The sequence below is a fragment of the Helianthus annuus genome, chromosome 12, assembly GCF_002127325.2.
Source record: "Helianthus annuus cultivar XRQ/B chromosome 12, HanXRQr2.0-SUNRISE, whole genome shotgun sequence".
Taxonomy (NCBI): Eukaryota; Viridiplantae; Streptophyta; class Magnoliopsida; order Asterales; family Asteraceae; genus Helianthus; species Helianthus annuus.
Genome location: NC_035444.2, coordinates 57118144 through 57140338, shown reverse-complemented (window position 1 = coordinate 57140338; position 22195 = coordinate 57118144). Strand labels below are relative to the sequence as shown.

Here is a 22195-nt window from a genome sequence, read left to right as displayed (position 1 = left end):
TAAAACCATACTAAATTAATAAAATATCTCGGTCCCAACATATTAATTTATAAATGTACAAATTATGCAACTATAAGTAATACACGGGCCCATGTTTTTTTTTTTTTTGAACGGCAACGTAGAATCACTCATGGACCACTGTAGTATTATCGTGCCACCGGCAGAACCATCCGATCATATCCATCTCCATTAGGCTATAATGCCTATACACCAATTCAGGAGGAAACCTAATAAATCTGGAAAAAACACCCTTTGTGAGAATCGAACCCAGAAACTAATGGTTCCAAAACCTTATCTCACCCCCAATAAACCACTAGGCTATAATACCATGGACTGAGCTCGTGTTAAATTCCAATTACCTTCGTCAACAAAGTGAAATCTTGCTATATATTATTTACTGCGTTTCACAAGATATATCTGAAATAACATTTAAGCTCATGATGTCTAAAATCTAAATTATCATTATGGGGTAATGGAATGAACGAGTGAATGAAATGGACGAGGTAATGGAATGGATGAGGAAATACAATGGATCATTACCATTCCATATCTTGTTTAGTTACTATGTGTGAATGGAATGAATTATTATTGTGTATTGTTTGGTAGGCAATAAATACGAAGTGGTGATGGTCGGTGGTAGTGATTATGGATGGTTATAGGTGGCAGTGGTGGGTGGCGACGATGATGGGTGGTGGTGGTGGTAGCGGCGGCGAGTGGCGGTGCGGTGGCGACGACGGGTGGCGGGGGTTGGTGGCGGCGGCGGTCGTCGGTGGTGGTTGCTGGGCGCCGGAGGTGGAACTGGGTGGCGGCAGCGACGGTGGTGGTTTGTGGTGACGGTGACGGTGACGTCGACGGTGGTGGTGGTGGCGGCGAGTGGCGTTGGAGGCGGTAGTGGTTGGTGGTGGCGAAGGTGGTGGGTTGTGGTGATGGTGGTGGTGGCGAAGGTGGTGGGTTGTGGTGTTGTTGATGAATGATGCAAGGGATGATAGAATGAAAAAAAACATGGGGTGGACGGAATGATTTTGAATAAATGAAATATCTTATAGAATAAGTGATTCATTCCATTAATCAACCAAATATCATTTTCTTCATTCCCTTATCTATACTATATAATAAAAGAAACCACTTTAGGGACACTTGTCATTATATTAGACGATCTCTTACAGATAATTATTATTTTAGTTTAATCTTTTCTAATTAATTATAGATAATCACCATACTAAATATTATTTAGTTTAATATATTATATTATAGATAACCCTCCTACTAAATATTATTAGTTTAATATCTTATGGATAAATATTATTAGTTTAATTTCAGTGAGTATTATATATTCATAAATCTTAAGTATAAAACGACTTATTTCACTCTTCCATATTTAGACCATGCACACTTTACTTTGTTATTTACTCCATATTTAGACCATATACTCTACTTTAGTTCAATTTCTTTATAGTCTATTCGGTTAACTTTATACTCGGTATTTCATATCCACCTCCCTTTTTGTAGTGTTGTTTGTCACATTTGTAGCGTTGGTTATGGATCCATGATATGAAAACAAATTATGTTATCGATTGAAACAACCGATGATGTGAACATCTATATCTATATCTATGCTATATAATTAAAGAAACCAATATGTGACACGTGTCATTCATTGGAGGCACCTATTTTTTGGGTTTTCCGCCTTTCTTTTATATTTATTATTTAGTATATAAATTAGATTTTTTACTATTATTAGTATTTTATTATATATCAAATATATTAATTACTTAAAATTTATATATAAGACTTTATCCAACATTATATTTATTTAATACACTATTAATCTAAAATTACATTTATTCAACTCGTGTAATACATAGAGTTTTTAAAGATTTAACTTTTTTATTATTTGGTATATAAATTACAATACACGTGGTTCTTAAAAATATAATAGTTTTTATTATTTAATATATAAAATTACATTTATTCAACCCATGTAATAAATGAGGTTTTTAAAGATATATTGTTTTATTATTTAGTATGTAAAATAACACTTTTTTCAACCCGTGTAATACACGGGGTAATAATCTAGTAATATCTATTCAATTTCACCTCCATTCATCCGTATCAAACACTACCTAACTACTTCGACGAGAAATACTAAGTTTTCATGTTTGTATCCTTCTAGAAATTGTTGACAATTGTATCTAATAAAATAAAATAAAATATAATAAGGAAAAAACTCTCTGGGGTAAATTGTATGTTTGACAGATTGAGATTTTTTATTTATTTATATATTTTTTGATAGATTAGGTAAGCAACTAATATATATGCTATTTATTATATATTATATGTGTTTGAAATTTAACCAAATGTCGTAGTTAACTTTCTTTTATAAATATAACTAGGTTATTGCCCCGTGTAATACACGGGGTGAATCATTTAAATAAATTAGTAAAACAAAAGAATAATTATATTTTCGTTGTTGCTTATACATGTGATTTGATACATTATTAGTAATTATTGTTTATATCCAAATAATATATTTTATTTTAACAAATATATATGGTCAGGGTAAAATAAAAACTTCTACAAGTTGCGAGAACTTAGAGAACTCAACCTTACAAAAGGTTATTTTAATTTTGTACAGAGTGTGTGAATGAGCAGTTAGCAGCTCAAGGTGTTAAACCTTTTGATTTTAGATTCAAGTGGTTAAAACCACTAAAACATAGGGACTCAAAAAGTAATTTACTATTAATTAAATTTGAAATTATATGTTTGATCTCTAACTATATTAAATAATATTATACTTATTATATTATTTGATACATTTATATTTGTTATAGATAATTGCTAATTAAATTTGAATTTAGACGTTTATCTCTAACTATATAAATTAATATTATATTATATTTTGTGTATAAAATTAATATGTAATACTATTATTAAAAGGGATGAGGCACCAGAGGGTGACCCGTGTATAAAAAAATTTCATTTATTAGTATAGGAAGATTATAATCTTATCACACGGATTGCATATGTGTATTATTATATAACGTCTTTATTATAATAATTGTTTTATAATATTAGCAAGTATAATGGGTTGTAAACATCATAAACCGTTTGCCTTGCTTGCGCATTCGTGTTTTAAAATGAAAAAATTTGAGACCTAACTTTCAAAAAATTACAAAATAAACATAAAAAAAATAATAAAATGTGAATGCTACCCTGTAGTTATTTTTACTATTCTTATTGTAATTATTAATTAAACACCTTTAATAGTATAAACGATAGCTCCACAAAATTGTATCTCTTAATGTTTACTAATGTCTTGTGAGTTGTGTAATTGGTATTATAATTTGAATATTCTGTCGTATATAGTAACATCTTATTTATATACTAAGTAATTGCGATAACATATTTTGGACTTTGTTAAATTGCTTAAAATACTTTATCCTTTTAAAATACATATAATTGAAGACGTAAGACATATCCTTAATTACTATAATAATAATAATAATAATAATAATAATAATAATAATAATAATAATATAAGAAAGGATAAGAGTAAAAAATATTTTTAAAGAAAATATGAGTAAAAATGTAAGGTTGAAGGAGAAAGTGTCATGTGGCATTAATTGTAGTCTTTTATTAATATTTAGATTAGATAATAATATATGGCAAAGATAAAGCATTTAAACATCTCAGAAGAGGAAGGTATTTGATTCAAGTCCCATAGACGACATGAAATGAAAGAAATTTGTCGTTAAAAAAAATATAATAATATAATATAATATCTATGGCTTATAAATAAAGAGTTTATTATTTTTGAATGAAAATACACCAAGTAATTTTATCTATCACATTAATGAAAATAGTGTAACATAAATAATACTTTTGTGGTAGTGTTATTTAACTAGAAACTTGTTATACTCAATTAATATATTTAATCTTAAAATAGATTAAAAATCAAATCGTTCAGTGGAAAAAATAAAATTTACTATAGATAATCCATTTTGGCATGTATTAAAGATGTAGTAAATAAATGTAAAAAAATTTGTATTAAAAAGTATATAATAATAAAAATAAAAAATATGCTTAGTTAATAGATGAGATTTTAATATATAAAAGAGTGAGTTCATATAATATTGTGAAAACATTCTTTATCGACTAAAAGTCTTATCCAATGCCTTAAAGTAATACTACTAAATTTGATTAGTACACGGTTTGGACCAATATATGAAACAGGAAACGACTCCATTTAAAAAATGTGAGCCAACCACTATGGGAATTATAAACAAGTTTGATTATTATTCACAAACAAGTTTCTAGAAAAAAAAAAAAAAAAAACATTATTTATTTGGTTCTAATTAAATAACTAACACCGATTCATTCTTTTATTTTGCTTACAATAGGTTCTTACGTAATGAAATTTCTTAGTAAATGAGCAAGATATAAATAATAAATGAGATTTATCGGATAATCTTATTTCTTTAATTCATGAAATATATTTTTGATATTGATATACGTTATATACATAATAAGAACACCCCAACTCCGTCCCCATCTCTATCATTAAAACTTAAGGGAACTCATCTAAAAGCATCATTTTATATCGTTCTCATATGTTTTAGAGAAAACTAAAGTGAATCCTGATATTCTACGAAAACTAAAGTGAATCCTTATATTTTCAGATAATGAGGAGTAAGATATAAAAGGTTTTAAAAAAAATAAGAGATAAGTTATAGGGACGAGGATAGAGAATGGGAAATAAATGATCTAATGCATGATCAAATGTACTCAAAGTCAGAGATGCACACAAAAAAAAGAAAGAACCGGTTATTAATCAATATTGTAACCGATATACTAGTAACCGGTATACTAGTAACCGGTTTAGGTTAGAAAAAAAAAATTGTAGATTTAAGTTAGAACTAGAACCGGCTAGTAACAAGGCTTTTCTTGGGTTAACCGGTTATTATACTTTTTAGCCCATATCCATACATACATACACAAACAAACATATAAATAAATGAAACGAAGTTTATTTAGTTTATATTATATATTTATGTATTTTTTGAATTTTTTTGTTTGAAAAAAAAAAAGAGTTAAACGCCATTTTAGTCCCTGTGGTTTGGGCCATTTTGTCAGTTTAGTTCAAATGTTTCATTTTTAACCAATGGGTCCAAAAAGGTTTCCCAGTTGCCATTTTAGTCCACTGGGTTAACTTCATCCATTTTTTCTGTTAACGAAAAGGCCAATTCGGTCATTTTGTATTTAATTCTGTTAACTAAAAGGGCAATTCAGCCATATAAATGACCGAAATTGGTCTTCTCGTTAACAGAAAAAATGGATGAAGTTAGCTCAGTGGACTAAAATGGCAACTGTGAAACCTTTTTGGACCCACAGGTTAAAAATGAAACCTTTGGACTAAACTGGCAAAATGGCCCAAACCACAGGGACTAAAATGGCATTTAACTCAAAAAAAATTAATAGGTTAAAGAAATGGTTTTTTGAACCTATTATCAGTTAACCGGTATTTAAACTTAAACGGTTACTTATAATAGGTTATAGATTTACACCATGCAATTTGAAAAAAAAAAAATAATAGGTTAAAGAAATGGTTTTTTGAACCTATTATCAGTTAACCGGTATTTAAACTTAAACGGTTACTTATAATAGGTTATAGATTTACACCATGCAATTTGAAAAAAAAAATTAATAGGTTAAAGAAATGGTTTTTTGAACCTATTATCAGTTAACCGGTATTTAAATTTAAACGGTTACTTATAATAGGTTATAGATTTACACCATGTAAAACCGGTTATTTTTTATAACCAGATATATTTTCTTAACAAAAAAACCCAATTCGACTTTTTAAACCTGTTCGTTGTTTTTAAATTGATTTTTGCACCTCTACTCGAAGTCAAGAGATTTCATTATTCCATATGACAAAACAGGTCTAGGTTCTTCAACAAAAGCCAATTTTTCTAAGAAGGCTAAGAAGCCATGAAAACATAACATGTGGCAAACTTAAGTATTCAACAAGGATTAGTCAATTTAACCATGAACTATTTTTTATATTTATCATGCATTTACTTGTATTTCCAGTTTTTATGGAAGGTATCCGTCTTCTTCAATTTTGATTTATTCAATCATAATAACACAACATCAATACATTTATTTTAACGACAAATTTCTTTACTTCTATTGTCTGTGAGATTTAAACCCAATACCTCCCCCTCCCAATATGTTTAAAGGCTTTGCCTTTGCCTATGGACCACCACCCCAATAACACAACATCAATACATGGTGTTTTTAATTGTGTATGGTGTTGCTACATATTTACATAACATGGCGTTTTGATAAAGTCCTGGGTCAATGTATTGTATTTTACAACCTACTTCAAGAAGATATTCTTAGTATGATGTTTTATATATAATAATAAGATGTTTTTAGTACAGTGTTTATACATGCATTAACACATAGTGTTAGTTCAATTCTTGGTGTTTTACAACTCGCCTTTCTAAAATACGTTGGTGTTTTATATATAATAAGATGTTCTTAGTAGTTAGTACAGTGCTTTATACATGCATTAACACATGATGTTAGTTTAACTCATTGTGTTTTACAACCTTCGTTTCCAGAAGAAGTTCTTAGTATAGTGTTTTATGCATAATAAGATGTTCATAGTATGGTGTTCTACAACTCATGTTTCTAGAAGATGTTCTTAGCATGGTATTTTATACATGATGTTTTAAACATGTTCCAGAAATGATGAAAAATAGTGATTTTTAGAAGTGAAGGACCGAGGAGATCTAGATTACTTTTGTAGGGTAAAGTTCTTGTACAAATAATCTTAACATACTAAACATACAAATTGAAGGAAAACTCAAAAAGACAAGGTGGCATTTTTGTAATTATCAATAACTATCAAAGTTACTCTACAAATATACCTAAAAAAAACCTAACCACTCCCCCCACCCCAAAAAAAAACCTAACCCCCCCCCCCCCCCACCCCCACCCAAGCTAAAATGCTAAAAACTAAACCCCCCAAAAAAACCTAAAAAAATAAAAAAAAAAAAAAACACAATTATTTTATTTTATTTTTTAACATTTTTTATTAAAAAATCGCTACTTTTAGTAGCAGCAAAAAAAAAAAAAAAAAAAAATTTTTTTTTTTGCTAACGAAATGTAGCGATTTTTTAATAAAAAATGTTAAAAAAAAAAATTTGTGTTTTTTTAGGTATTTTTGGTTGTAACTTTGATAGTTGATGGTAATTACAAAAATGACACCTTGTCTTTTTGGGTTTTCCTTCAATTTGTATGTTTAGTATGTTAAGATTATTTGTATTTGATCTTTTGCCTACTTTTGTATCATGTTAAACCCCATTTATTTGGTCGATCGTCCATTTGATTTTGAAAAATCCCGATTCGAAGGAAGATAGAAGAGTTAGCTTGATAATCGCGGTTGGTTAAAGTGATATATGGCAGTTTCTTTTTTTAAACAAGATCAATTATAATTTTACCCCTACGTGCCTTAACTAATACCCAACTAAATAACACTATTTACAATTTTGCCACTACCGAATCTCCACCATCCATTAACACATCCAATGGCTCAAAACCCTTCTCACACTTCTTAGATAAAAACCCTTTTGTAGGATAACTCCACCCTACAAAACACGTCATTAAGAACTAAATTACCAAGAGATTCAACTTCGTTTGATATACGGATATACCAAACTTAACTATATATTGACTATTACTGATCTGGAGAAAACATACTCGACCAAAAGATGATTAGATCGATACGCAGTCTACCAGGCAGATGAACAGGTAGTCCGGATAGGACATACAACGGTTCAGACATATACCTACCATTTGGATCGTTGCTATCCTATCCAAGGGTTGATTTAGTACGACATGTGTTATGCATCACATATAAAGTGACACGTCCACACCATATGAAGAGAGAACAGTAGTCATCACTAGCTACATTACATTACTTAAAATTTATATGTATATATCTAAGTCAAAGTAGCACTAATACATCAACCCATATACCTGGCATATGTTTGCAGATGGGCTTCCAGATATTAAGACAAATAGAAACATAAAGACGGGTCCATTTTGGTGGCTGGTAAAGTTGGACTTTGTTTAGCTTTTTTACATAACACTACACAGTTGATATTTTATAGTTCAATTATTATTTCATTTGAGTTTAGGTAAAGGTTATCACTGAAAAACAATATTCCAGCAACACAAACAATAAACCAAAATCATTTCTTGAAATAAACTTCTGATGGGGACCAGTCCTTCCTTGCCAGAATACAACCCACAGAAACTAATGCAACAAAATACACATCCATTGTCGGTTGCAAACAAATAAAAAGGTGATTAATCATACCAGAAACTCCCAATACTGAAATTTGGTGTCGAGTCAAGTATAGTATAATCAGACAACTCATCTTGCTTGCCTTCCGCTGCGTGCAAGCAGAGCCAGAAGTATCTTTTTCCTAGGTCCCTGAAGGGTGTAATTGATTGTGATTATATAAGAAACAAAACTTTAATTGATAAGTGATATAGAAAAACATACCATAGGTATTCCTAACTCTTTGAGATCTTGGTCCCCCATTTGGCTCAAAGCAGACATATCAACCTACATTCAATAGGATTAGCACAGCTTTACAGCAACAAACATGATTCCAGGTAGCAATATAATCCTTAAAACTTTCAGCCAATTCTATACAAAGAGAGCCCACTAGATAAGATAATTTTACAACAAACCAAGGGTTGTGACCATGTTAAGAATGGTGCCTATGTTGTCAAAAGCCCTTAGGGCGCACACCTAGGCCCTCAGGCAAGGGGAGGCGCAGGGAAAATGCCTTGCTGCCATCCGGTCTGGCGCTCCGGCAACCTTCGGCAAACTTGTCTGAAACATCCAAAAATAGCCTAAACAAACCTAAATCATGTCTAAAACCCCAAAAGATGGCATGTTTATGCTATGCGCCTTGCTAATTCTAGACCCTCGCTTTTTAAGCGCCTTACGCCTTTGAAAACTATGAATGGTGCAACATAGTTAGTGTGGGAAATCACATCTATACTGTACAATAAAGTGAAGGCTAGCAACTCTTTGTAGGTCTTGTGTGATTCATACTTGGTTTAAAAAAGCGAGCTTTAAGCGCGCTTAAAGCGTTAAGGGCTGAAGCGTTTGGTAAAACGCTTTTTTTGGTCTGAAGCGCCATAACACATGAAGCGTTTTGAGGCGAGCTTTAAGCACGAAGCAACCATGGTCTGAGGCGACGCTTCAGCCCAATCAGGTACAAAAAACGACGCTTCAGCATAGGTTTAAGTTTGTTTTTAGAAAACAACAATAAAAACGAAAAAGAAAACAACATTAAAATTGAACAGCGCGTGCAAAAAACAGGCTCACGCGGACCCGGGTTTTCGGAGCTGCATTCGTGCGGGCACGCACGGGTTTTCGGAGCTGCATTTATGTTTTAAGTGTGTTTCGACTTTAATTTATGTTTTAACTGTGTTTTTATGTGTTAAGTGTGTTTTTTAATCATGTTTTTGTGTTTATTATTGATTAACAAGTAGAATAGGTCATATTGATGTGTACAATATTTTTTTTTATTTTTTTTATTTTAAGCGCTTCGAATACGTGAAGCTCTCGCTTCGCGCTTGAAGCTTCGCTTAAAGCTTTTGGAACCAAAACGCTTCGGAGCGCCTCGCACTTTTTTAAACCAAGGATTCATATAATTGATGATATACGTACTAGACCTCTTTTAACAGCCATACATAACTTCAAGTTGCCATATACATGTGTGAATAAAGCAGGGAAACAACATATCAAAGTTGATGATAAACCTTCATGTAGTATGCATTTTATAACGTCTTAACAAGAATAATGTAATGAGAAGAATTAATCTTAGTTAACAATGCTTAGTACCTCCTCAACCTTGAACGAAATCAGATACTTCTCCAATCCCAATGAGCGCAAAAATCCTTCCACAGTAAGATGTTCTGCCTATAACAAACAATCACCAACAAAAAATAAGAAAAATAGCAATGAGTATTTTTTTTATTTATGAGGAAACAAGGGATGGCAAACAGTTTCACATCTAAACTAATTTAACTGTTCAATTATTCATAAATTGCATGAAAAAGAAGATGGATGGCTTACTGGATATTGACTTCTTTGCATATTGCCACCAGGGGCAACCAAAGGCGTAGCCCCCACAGATTTCATTGAGAGGGGTTGTTTTGTCAGAAACGATGCGGGGGGCGCAGGCCTTGAATTATCACTAACATCCCGAGTGCCATACGCCACTGGTCTAGAATCTTCAAATGCCCGCCTTCTCTGGGGTGATAAACCTCTAGTATTCGAAACCCTATCTGGTGATTTACGCCTAATATGATCCAAAGTCCACGGGGAATCTCCTGAAAAGCCCGTACGGGGAGGACCTTCTGAAGGTCTCAGGGAAGCGTATTGACCTGTCATGGTACCGATGGGCCGTTCTGCTACGTGTGGTCTGACATCATTTAGCTTGGGTACTCGATTTCTAACCTCACGTGGCTCAGGCATGCCTTGTCTACCATCCAATGGTTCAGCCATCCTCTGTCTATCGTCCCTAGACATGAGCCCACGAGGTCTATCATCCCTAGACACGGGCCCACGAGGTCTATCACCCCTTGGCTCGGGAACGCTCTGCCTCTCATGTCTTGGTTCAGGCATATGCCTTGGGTCGGGTACCCTCTGTCTTCCATCTCTAGTTTCATGCATGCTATAGGAGGTAACAGGCTTAGCAGTTGAAGGACGGGCTGACCTTGACAGCATATCACGAAGGTCCACCATGTTCTGATGTTTGTTGATTTGCTTTTGTTTCATGATTTTGAATCGTAGATCATCTTTACGAAGATGAAGATCTTCACAAATAGACAGTAGTATTAGGACTCATGATAAAACTTGACCAAAAAGACAGACATAAACAATAATCATCAACAAAAGTCATTACCATCCACGGAATTACTAGCCTTCAAGTTCCATGTATCATTATCTCCACGCGACCTGAGAATTAAAGTGAAATTAACTATATTAAGCATTAAATCATTGCAAAGTTTTAAGCATGTCAATAACCTCTACAAGTATATAAACTGCAAACCAAACCAAAATGATACAACATACAGTATAAATCCAATTCAAATTACAAAATTTCCTGATATTTTATAGTTTGTCCCGTGTAATGCAGGAAAACACTAAAACTTGGGAAATAATCATTCACAGCCTAAAACATAGTTGTTAATGGTGAATAGTGACAAATGGCGTTGAGGTACCTATATGCTACATAGTGAATAGCGATAAATAGCGCACGGCTATTTTATATATAACGATACACTAGAAAAAAATTTAAAAAAAAAAATTATATGTATATTACATCAAAATACCCTGGTATATATGCTCTTTTACATGTATATTTAACAAAAACCTAAAATTCAGCTATTTTATAGCTATATTTAATTGCGAGAAGGTGTCCCTATTCTCGCTATCCATCAGTACAACCCTAATAGCGACACTATACTTATACGCTACATATCCCGCTATAGCGATCGCTATCGACAACTATGGCCTGAAAATAGACGGTTAAGCATATGCTCCCTCATCCAATAATAGATAGTATGGTCTTATTTTACTTTCTAGCAAGCTTCAATACAGATTGCCCAATAATAATGAGTAGAAAGTGTCATCTATGGCAGTGATGCTGGCTGACTAAATTTCCCTAATATTGATACTTAAGGAACAATTATTAAGCATGAGCTTTGGTAAAGTGAGTTATAGATGCATTGTGTAGAAAGTGAAGATATAAGCAAACATGATAGTTTAAGTTGTATATGCATCAGAAAACAAATAGAGAAAGAAGTGCAGCACCGTTTATTATGAAGGTCCACTGTATCTCCTAATCTATCTCTAACAGAACGTTTAGTCCCAACAGCCGGAGGAAGTGGTACGCTATCCACTACCCTTTTCACCACCTGCACAAATCAACAGCTACCAGAATAACTACCATTTGCACTGTACCTACAAACCAGCTTAAGTAGTATGGTATGGTTGGTTACCTGTCCACTGCGACCTAAGGTGATTGTCACTCGCGACCTCGAGGTCTCTGCCATAACTCAGTACGAAACCCTAGCTGCTCATTTCTATGAAATCAAGAATCGAGATATACTTGCATCAACAATCAAATTAAAATTGAAACTGAAACTGAAATATGAAACCCTAGATATAATTGGGATTTTGATCTAATAAATGGAAATCGGGTCAAGTTACAACGATTCAACCGTCACAAGGTCGTCTGCTCTCTCTTTCTCACGTCTAGCGGTCGCCGTCATCAAGTTCTCTTCATTTTTATTTTTTATATATATTTCACATTACCTTATTTCATTTTTATTTTTTATATTTATTTCACATATTACCTCATTTATTTTTTACTTAGTACTAAAAACCAACTAAATTAATTTTTTTTTTAAATACACATCCAATATATATATAATACCTGCTTTTAACCATTTAATTTTACTATTAATATATATATATATATATTTTTTAAAATTACATATCCAATATATATAATACATGCTTTTAACCATTTATTTTTTACTAATTTATTTAAAAAAATAACAAGTTATAAGCCATGAATTAGTGTAAAGCCTCGAGACATTTATTTCACTTTTGAGTCACTCATTGGCCCAAAACTTAAATATCGGTATTCATGTTAACGTCTTGACTGAAAAATTTGGAGTGGGTTTAACATGTATTAGCCGGGTTGATAGTTTTGCCTTTGTTTAGTGTAGACTCATGCTCTGTTGGTTTAGTTTTGATGACACTATGTAAATATCTGGCTAGTGATCTCTCAGCTTTTGGCAAAGTAACGGATATTTGTTTGACATTCAAAAAAACACGGTATATTATATATTATGTGTACATGACTAATGTTGTTTGATGAGCAAATATGCGTCAAGCGAGCACAACTTGAGGTCAAGTTAGTAATGATACATGTTTAATCACCGACTCAATTCAATACATCTGACAAAACATGAAATTAAGTTTGTTTTTTCAACCCACCTCCAACTTAAGTAAGTTTACGATTTTTAAGAGTTGAGTATTTTTTTCTCTAATTTGGTTGTTTTCTATGTTTTGTTTTATAAAAGCTTCAAATCATAAAGTAATCACAATCCCAAATTATTCAAGGCGCAAATAATGTAGTACCAAACTCTTTGTATACGAGAAATTGAGTTGATGTGTACGAACCAATATATGAAGGCAAATAAGCTCGTGTTTTAGCAAACTAATTTATACAAGGTGGTGGATTATTTTTTATGTTTTATTTTTTTGAACGGCGAAAGATTCTATGATATATAGAAAAAAAAGGCCAGCAAAGGATGTAAAACCCCACACAAACGGTACAAAGCCATACAGAAGCGAATAGAAAACAAAGACACAAGACAGAATCACGAAATTACATCTTTTATATTAAAGTCAACACATCTCTCCTATACTAAACTCTAGAATTTCGACCTCACTTTGATCCATAAAAAAAAATTGTGCTTTAATTTCTTCCACCGTTTAGTATGTCGGAATGAGCCTACATTTAAATTTCTTTTCGTTTCTCGCTTTCCAAATATGCCATAATGTGACTAAGAGAAATTCACTAATGGCCTGTTTCCACTCCTTTGATCCATGAAGTCCGTTTGCCAAATCCAAAATATCTAAGCAAGACACCATTACCTGTATGTTTGGGATTTTTATTGATACTAAAACTTGGCACCATGTTACCAAAAGTTGCTCCACATACTCCGTTTCTAGCCCACATCTCGCACATGCCAAATCTTGAACCGGGACCCGTCGTTTACATAATTTCGTTTTGCATGCAATGGTTTAAGCCCCCTATTAAATAAAATAAAAAAAAAATAAAGAGAAAATATTTGATTGGTTGATCATATGGGCCCCACCAGCTTTTCCCTTTTAACACTCGTTAGCACGCTGGCGGGGATGCCATAGCGCCCCCTTGTTAACATGGCCGGCCCTGAGGGTGGGCGGGGAGGACCACCAGCTAGGGCCCAATATTTCGAGGGGCACGTTTTTTTATTAAAAAAAAACCGATATGTATATGTAAAATATTTTCTTTAATAAGGTACACCCATACAAACACCAGCATAGAGTAGACCCCTTTACAAAACTATTATTATGGTTTAGATTAGGTATTAACCCCGTTGGCATTAGGTTTAGACCTTTAGTGAGTCCAATACCCAATTTCATTAAGCCTTAAGGCCACATTTTTTCGAGCTCGAACAGGGTACACGAATTCTCAGGGCCAGCCCTGCTTGTTAACAATTGTGGTGTGGTTGATGACGCCCCGGGGCGCTAAAATGGCTGACATGGCGGGGTTGAAATCTTGATTTTCCATAATTATATTAAAAAAAAGGTAAAATGAGTGAATGAATGAATATTTGGTGATTCGTGATATGCCGTACATTTCTGTTTCTCCCTGAATAGAAAAGAAAAAGGTAATTTATAATTGTTTGATTCTGAGAAGCATATTAATCATGTTCCTAAAATGTAAGGAAATCGATGGATCAAAAAAACAAGAATTCTAAAAAACCCGTTTATTCAAAATTTTCGCAACAAGAGCTTCCTGCTTGGAAGCCAATCCTAACCCCTGGATGGGTGATTGCATCATATATAACAATCGGGGCACTTTTCATCCCGATTGGGCTTTTAGCATGGACAGCATCCGACAGCGTTGTCGAGATTGTTGATCGCTACGATGAAGCGTGTGTTCCCGACGACTTTAGCAAGAACCCCCAATCATATATTCAAAATCCCGACATTAAAAAAACATGTACAAGGTCTATAAAAGTGCCAAAGAAACTAGTTGCCCCAATATTCGTGTATTATCAACTTGAAAACTTCTACCAAAATCATCGTAGGTAGGTGGTATAAATACTTGGCCTTGTTGATGGTACATTGGTTTAGTAGTTTGTTTTGTTTTCAGATTCGTAAAGAGTAAAAGCGACAAGCAACTACGTGACGTAAAAGCTGAAAACGATACAAAGTTTTGTCTCCCCGTAGCATACGACTATGATAATAAACCAATTGTTCCTTGTGGATTGATAGCTTGGAGTTTGTTCAATGACACTTACAAAATATCAACACGGGGGAAAGATATAAGCATCGAGAAAAAGGGCATCGCGTGGAAAAGTGACGCCAAAGCCAAGTTCGGTTCAAATGTGTACCCCAAGAACTTCCAAAAGGATGGCTTGATAGGGGGCGCAACCCTTGATGAAAGCATACCCGTAAGTAGCTAACAACAGTGGCGGACATAGGAATTATTTTATGTGGGTGCGAACGAGGGGTTTAACCAAAATTTCAAGGGATGCGATCGGGATTTTACCCTGTAAAATACACTAATTTTTTTTCAAAGGGTACGCCCACCCACCCAACCCTCTACCTAGGTCCGACCCTGGCTAACAGTGGCAACATACTTACTTTAAATGTATGCTATATGTGTTTGGTTTGATATGTGTGATTGATTTGATTTAGCTAAGCGAGCAAGAGGATCTGATGGTGTGGATGAGAACCGCGGCTTTGCCTACTTTTCGAAAGCTATACGGGAAGATAAATACGGATATAGAGGCGCATGATACAATAAAGGTGGAGATACAGAACAACTACAACACATACAAATTTGGTGGACGAAAGAAGCTTGTTCTTTCTACAACAACTTGGATAGGTGGGAAGAATGATTTTGTTGGGATGGCTTACATAAGCGTTGGTGGTATATGTTTGTTTATGGCCATAAATTTTATACTTTTGTATGTATTCCGTCCACGACGTCTTGGAGATCCATCCTATTTGTCATGGAATAGACATCCGATTACTTGAAACAAATCCATTGAATTTGTATAAGTCAACATGCATCCTTGATGGGACTCAAAAGAAATCCATTGAATTTGTTACATTCAACATGTCAATCTAATCCATGGAGGTAATGATTTATAGTATAACACTAAGACGTACATGCTTCGAAGGGACGTAAAAAGTTTTGATACTTCATGGTTAAACATATTAATAGGCAACAAAACTAGTAGTTGATAGTTGGGGAAGTGTCAATCTAAATGTATATATATCTAAGGGCTTATCAAGGTGTTTGTGGTCGAGGGTTTTAGTCCCATGGAGGACATTAGTGTGGATTTAGGAGCATGTTTAGAGTTAATTAGTCATTTTAAAAAACAAACCAAAAGTAGAAAAAATCTAGACGTATATATGATTTTATGCAACAAACAAGTAGGGGCAGATCTAGTGTATAACAAGGGGTAATGCCCGCTACCCCTTGGTGCTCTGGCGGTAGTGTAAAATTAGTGTAAATTTTGGAAAAATTTGACGTTTTTTCTATTTCGTTACCGCTTATTTATAAAACGTTACCGCTTGGCGCGAATACGAGATCCGCCACTGCAAACAAGACAAATCATTTTCTGGTATTCACTACATTCTTGCATAACCATCAATCACATAACTTACATCCTCCCATTACCACCACTATCTAGTTTTCTTTTATTGTCTTGTTTACTATAAATAAATAAGGGTTAGTTTTCATTTAGTTTTAAGTAGCCAAGTAAGCTCTTCACATCTCTATTGTAATTCCAAGTTTATTCAAGTTTAATTCAACGTGCTTCATCTAGACTATCTTTGTGTGCTTCGTCCTTTTTCCTTTTTTCCCATGAGGTACCTTCTCAAAAGGCAAAAAAAAAAAAAAAAAAACAAGTGAACCGGCAACCAACATCTTTGACCTATCTTACACAGCGACCTCTATCCAGAACTTTTTAAGTTCCATGTGAAAAAACGCCCGGTTCAGGTCGGTTTGGTTTGTAAACGAACCTAGCACGAGCAAAAGTTCGCTCAGTTCGTTTCGGATTGGTTGGCTCGCTTTATTTTTTAATATATATATATATATATATATATATATATATATATATATATATGTGTGTGTGTGTGTGTGTGTGTGTCATTTTAATGAAATGAGTTAAATGACTAGAGGTTCACCATGGCCGGCCCGGGGGTGGGTGGGGAGGACTACCGGCCAGGGCCCGATATTTAGATGGCACGTTTTTTATGAAAAAAAAAACTGATATGTATATATAAAATATTTTTTAATCGGGTACATCTATACAAAACCAACATAGCCCTCCTTACAAAACTATTCTTATGGTTTAGATTAGTTATTAACCCTTTGGCATTAGGTTTAGACCTTTAGTGAGCCAAATACCCAATTTCGTTAAGGCCTAAGGGAACATTTTTTCGAGCTCGAACAGGGTACACGAATTCTCAGGGCCGGCCCTAAGGTTCACATTAACAATGTTTGATCTAAGATCCAAATAGAGCTCAGTTAAGTAATTACAATTGAAGTCCAATATAAATAGTTCATTGTCCAATACTGAAATGTGAAGCGTTAATCTATACTCAGGTTTCAACCCACCATTCGATTCAGAAGTACAAGATCCTAATCAAAACCCCTCATTGGCCATCATTATTCATTTCTCCATCGGCACTCGCCAAGACGCCAGCTCGCCAGGGTTTTCTTCCACCGATTCATTCCATTTCATTCTTTCGATATAACAAGGGTCTGCTTCTATCAATCGACGATTTATCTTTCCGCTCAGTTAATCTTGATAGAACTAGTTGAGTGTTTTTGTATTCCTTGTCATTTATTAAATTTTTACTTGTGTTCTAATTGGACGAAAACTTCATTTTATTCTAATAACTAGCACCCCATCGTCACTTTCTTTTTTTTGTTCTGCGATGCTCGATAATCGCTTGACATTCGATCGAAAAATGCTCGGATCGAAAGACGCTCGCTCGACTTTGGCTCGGTTGGAAAAAAACTCGGTTCGGTTCGGCTTGTAAACAAACCGGGCACGAGCAAAGGTCCGATCGATTCAGCTCAGCTCGTAAACAGCCCTAGATCTCATACACCACCAACAACATGTCACACTTAAACGTGCATAGACAGGTGCAATTCCAAAATGAGTGATCTTATGGGATCCAAAATTCTGCTAGGACAACCAAAATCAAATTCTATTAGTCCAGAGCAAAAAGCATTATTGTAACCTGGATAAAGAACCCTATAATATTACATTCCAACATGGATAAGAAAGTAGGTGTGAGTAGTTGTTATTTAAAAACAAATAATGCCAAAAAAATTGATCGGTTTATAAACGTTAACTAATTAAATAATCATTTCCTTTACAAGTTTACAACCACCTTAAGAGAGTTTGATTAGTATACGTTCTTTGATTAGAATCATGGATATTCATCAATATATAGTTAATCGCTACAATCCATTTTAATATGAAAATTATTACAAGGGAAAAAAATAATCATGTAAAAAGGTAATTGACAGTGATGTATACACGATCAGTTTACATCTTCTAAAAAGAAAACCAAAAGCAAATCAAATCAAATCCTCCGATCATTAAGGAGACAATTTTAATTCATAGTATAACTACTGTAGTTACTTTTTGAATTATCTTAACTTTACTTTCAAAGAATAATATTGTTTTCTTTAGAGTAAATTACGTTTTTCGCCCCTGTGGTTATATCACTTTTACTATATTAGCCCAAAATAAGAATTTTTAATATATCTGCCCTGTAGAAATTTATGATTTAACACAATCACAAAGAAACAACAGAAATAGCGACAAAATCAGGTGACAAAATCTTATTAAACCAACCCAAAACGATTTGCCCCCCAAATACCCAAAGATCTTACAACAGTAAGATCAGATCTTACAACAGTAAGATCAAATGTACAAACAATACAGAAATAAGAAAGATGATCATCTACAGATGATGATCAACAGAACAACAGAACCAAACTACCAGAACAATCTCTCAGATACAGATGAGAGATTGTTCGTACAAGATGAAACCCTAGCAGAGAGAATGAACGATACAAGTACAAGATGATCACCAATAATGACCAAAACAAAGCTTTAAATACATAGAAACATTTGATGTTTCACTCCAGCCCTCAAGATATGAAGATCAGCAAATGAAGTCCCTGAAGTTACACTTTAGCCACCAGAGATATTTTGATATCTGTAACAATAATGCAACAGCTAACAACCATATCAAGACAGGCCCATAACAACATAACAAACTAAAACAACAACAAGAAGCCCAACAACCAATAAGCCCAAATGAATGAAAGTATCAATAATTTCAACACCCCCCCCCCCCTTCATACATTTGGCTTAAACAGATCAACAAGTGTAAGTTTTTTGCAAAACTCTTCATGTTGACCCACACCAAGGCCTTTGGTAAAAACATCTGCAAGTTGACTTTCAGAGTCAACCTTAACAGTACTAATAACACCATCTGCCACCTTTTCTCTCAAAAAATGCAGATCTAGCTCAAAATGCTTAGTTCTTTCATGGAACACTGGGTTAGCTGCTATTGAAATAGCAGCTTGACTGTCACACTTTAACAACATAGGTAAACTACACTGTACATTTAATTCAAACAGCAAATTTTTAAGCCAAATAAGTTCACAAGTTGCAGAACACATTGCACGATACTCAGCTTCTGCAGAGGATCTAGAGACTGTGCTTTGTTTCTTGCTTTTCCAAGAAACAAGACAATCTCCCAAAAAAATGCAAAAGCCAGTAACAGATTTTCTAGTAGAAAGACATTTTCCCCAGTCAGAATCTGCAAACCCAAGCAGATTAAGACTTTCACTTTTCTTAAAACTCAGTCCTTTCCCAGGACTTAGTTTCAAGTATCTCAATAACCTCAAAGCCAAATTTAAGTGCATTTCATTTGGACTATGCATAATTGACTCAAAAACTGAACTGTATAGCTTATATCAGGTCTTGTTAAAGACAAATATATAAGCTTTCCAATTAGCTTTTGGAAACTAGTGATGTTTTTAAGTAACTTTTGATCCTTGTCAAGTTTTGAAGAAACTAAGTAACTTTGTTCTATTGGTGTATTTACAGGTTTACACCCTAAATAACCAAATTCACTTAAAAGCTCTAAACAATACTTCCTTTGACTAAGACAAATAGTTTTTTTATCATATAACACTTCAATGCCAAGAAAATATTTTAACACACCTAAATCTTTGATCTTAAAAGTTTCATTCAAAACATGCTTAACTTGATTAATTTTATCAACAGAATTACCAGTAACCACAATATCATCAACATATACTAACAAAAAAACAGTTATACCATCTTTTGACAAGATAAACAAAGAATGATCACATTTGCTTTGAACAAAACCAAGATTCAACAAAACATTAGTCAACCTCTCATTCCACTTTCTAGGTGCTTGTTTAAGACCATATAGTGACTTTACAAGTTTACAAACTTTTGACTCATTTTTTGAATAGTAACCTGGAGGTAATTTCATATATACATCTTCAGTAATTGTACCATGTAAGAATGCATTATCAACATCAAGTTGAAACAAAGGCCAATCAAAATAAACAGCAACAGTTATAATAGTTCTAACAGTAACCATCTTAACCACAGGTGAGAAAGTCTCTCCAAAATCAAGACCTTCTCTTTGATTGAACCCCTTAGCAACAAGTCTAGCTTTGAACCTTTCTACTTCACCATTCGACTTATATTTTACCCTGAACACCCATTTGCAGCCAATAGCCTTCCTGTTTTGAGGAAGTTCAGTTAGAACCCAGGTATTGTTTCTGAACAAAGCTTCCATTTCTTTGTTCATAGCCTCAACCCACCTGGGATCAGAAGCTGCTTCCTCATAACATGAAGGTTCAACAACTTTATTCAAAGAAGCAATAAAACACAGATTTTCAGAAGACAAACAAGAATAATTGAAAATTTTGTCTAGACTATATTTAGATGTACTATTCAATACAAAATGTTCAAATTTTTTTTGGCACAACAACTTTTCTACTAGACCTTCTAAGAGAAGGACCTGTTCCCTCAGATGGGTTAATCTCATCAGTTGAGGTACTAATGTCCTCTGCCCTACCATATCCTTCACTACTACTACTCTCAACTTCAGTTAATAACTGTTGTGAATCAACATTAACTGGAGAAGCAGATGTAGAGGGGATTGGTTGCTGATCATCATCAGTAACCTCATGAGATTCATGTCTCCCCTCTTCATCATTGGGAACTATAGGATTAGTTGTTAACACTTCAACACTATCAAAAAAATTTAAATGATTTAGATTATCAGTTAACAAAACATTTTGACTAATTGATTTAAAAGGAAAAACAGTTTCATAAAAATTGACATCCCTAGAATAAAACTCCTTTTTATTATCTAAACTCCAAAGTTTATATCCTTTTTTTACATTTGAATAACCAATTAGCACACATTTTTCAGCATTATAAGACAACTTATCTAAATCATTCAGAATAGTGCTAAAGCATAAACAACCAAAAGTCCTAAGATGTGAATAAGAGGGTTTAAAACCAAACATTAACTCATATGGACTTTTTCCTAGAAGCACAGAAGATGGTAACCTGTTAATAATATAAACAGCAGTTAACACACATTCTGACCAAAAATTAAGAGGAACACCACTTTGGAACAACAGAGATCTTGCCAAGTTTAAAAGGTGTCTATGTTTCCTCTCTACAACACCATTTTGTTGTGGTGTGTAAGAGCAGGATGTCTGATGCAAAATCCCCTTTTTTTTACAAAAAACTTCCATTTTGTTATTCACAAATTCAGTTCCATTATCACTTCTAAACACTTTAATTTTTTTTCTTAAACTGAGTTAACACTAATTCATAAAAACTTTCAATATTGTCAAAAACTTCCAATTTACTTTTTAGCAAATAACACCAAACAGCACGTGTATAATCATCAACAACAGTTAAGAAGTATTTAAACCCATCTTTACTAGTTACTTTATAAGGTCCCCAAACATCTAAGTGAATTATATCACCCAATTCTTTTGTTTTATGTTCACTTAAAGGGAATGGTACCCTAACTTGTTTAGCCCTATGACAAATTTCACAAGGATGTTTTGCAATCTCAGCAACCCCTAAATCACCTTTTAAAACTGACAAGATCTGATCAGCAGGATGACCTAACCTACTGTGCCACAAATTACTGTTGTTCAAACTATTAAAACACAAATTAACTGAACTACCACCTTTATTA

The 22195-nt window shown here is 33.6% G+C and overlaps 2 protein-coding genes across 4 annotated transcripts; one reads left to right on the top strand and one right to left on the bottom strand.

Moving 5' to 3' along the window:
* Positions 1 to 8169: 8169 nt before the first annotated feature.
* On the bottom strand, positions 8170 to 12419 carry LOC110895014. 3 transcript variants are annotated; one of them, XM_022142272.2, is made up of 8 exons: positions 12317 to 12384; positions 12103 to 12186; positions 11915 to 12018; positions 11004 to 11056; positions 10172 to 10914; positions 9938 to 10015; positions 8582 to 8644; positions 8170 to 8509 (listed from the first exon to the last, which is right to left on the bottom strand). In XM_022142272.2, exons 2-8 carry the CDS (start codon positions 12154 to 12156, stop codon positions 8450 to 8452), a joined length of 1155 nt encoding a protein of 384 aa, XP_021997964.1. In that variant the 5' UTR covers positions 12157 to 12186; positions 12317 to 12384; the 3' UTR covers positions 8170 to 8449. The 3 variants fall into 3 exon arrangements, with proteins under 3 accessions (XP_021997964.1, XP_021997963.1, XP_021997962.1); XM_022142271.2 differs by having other exon boundaries at positions 12314 to 12379; XM_022142270.2 differs by having other exon boundaries at positions 12103 to 12419.
* A 2195-nt stretch (positions 12420 to 14614) lies between these two features.
* On the top strand, positions 14615 to 15928 carry LOC110895016 (ALA-interacting subunit 3). The gene is made up of 3 exons (XM_022142273.2): positions 14615 to 14973; positions 15039 to 15339; positions 15587 to 15928. Exons 1-3 carry the CDS (start codon positions 14615 to 14617, stop codon positions 15926 to 15928), a joined length of 1002 nt encoding a protein of 333 aa, XP_021997965.1.
* Positions 15929 to 22195: the final 6267 nt, after the last annotated feature.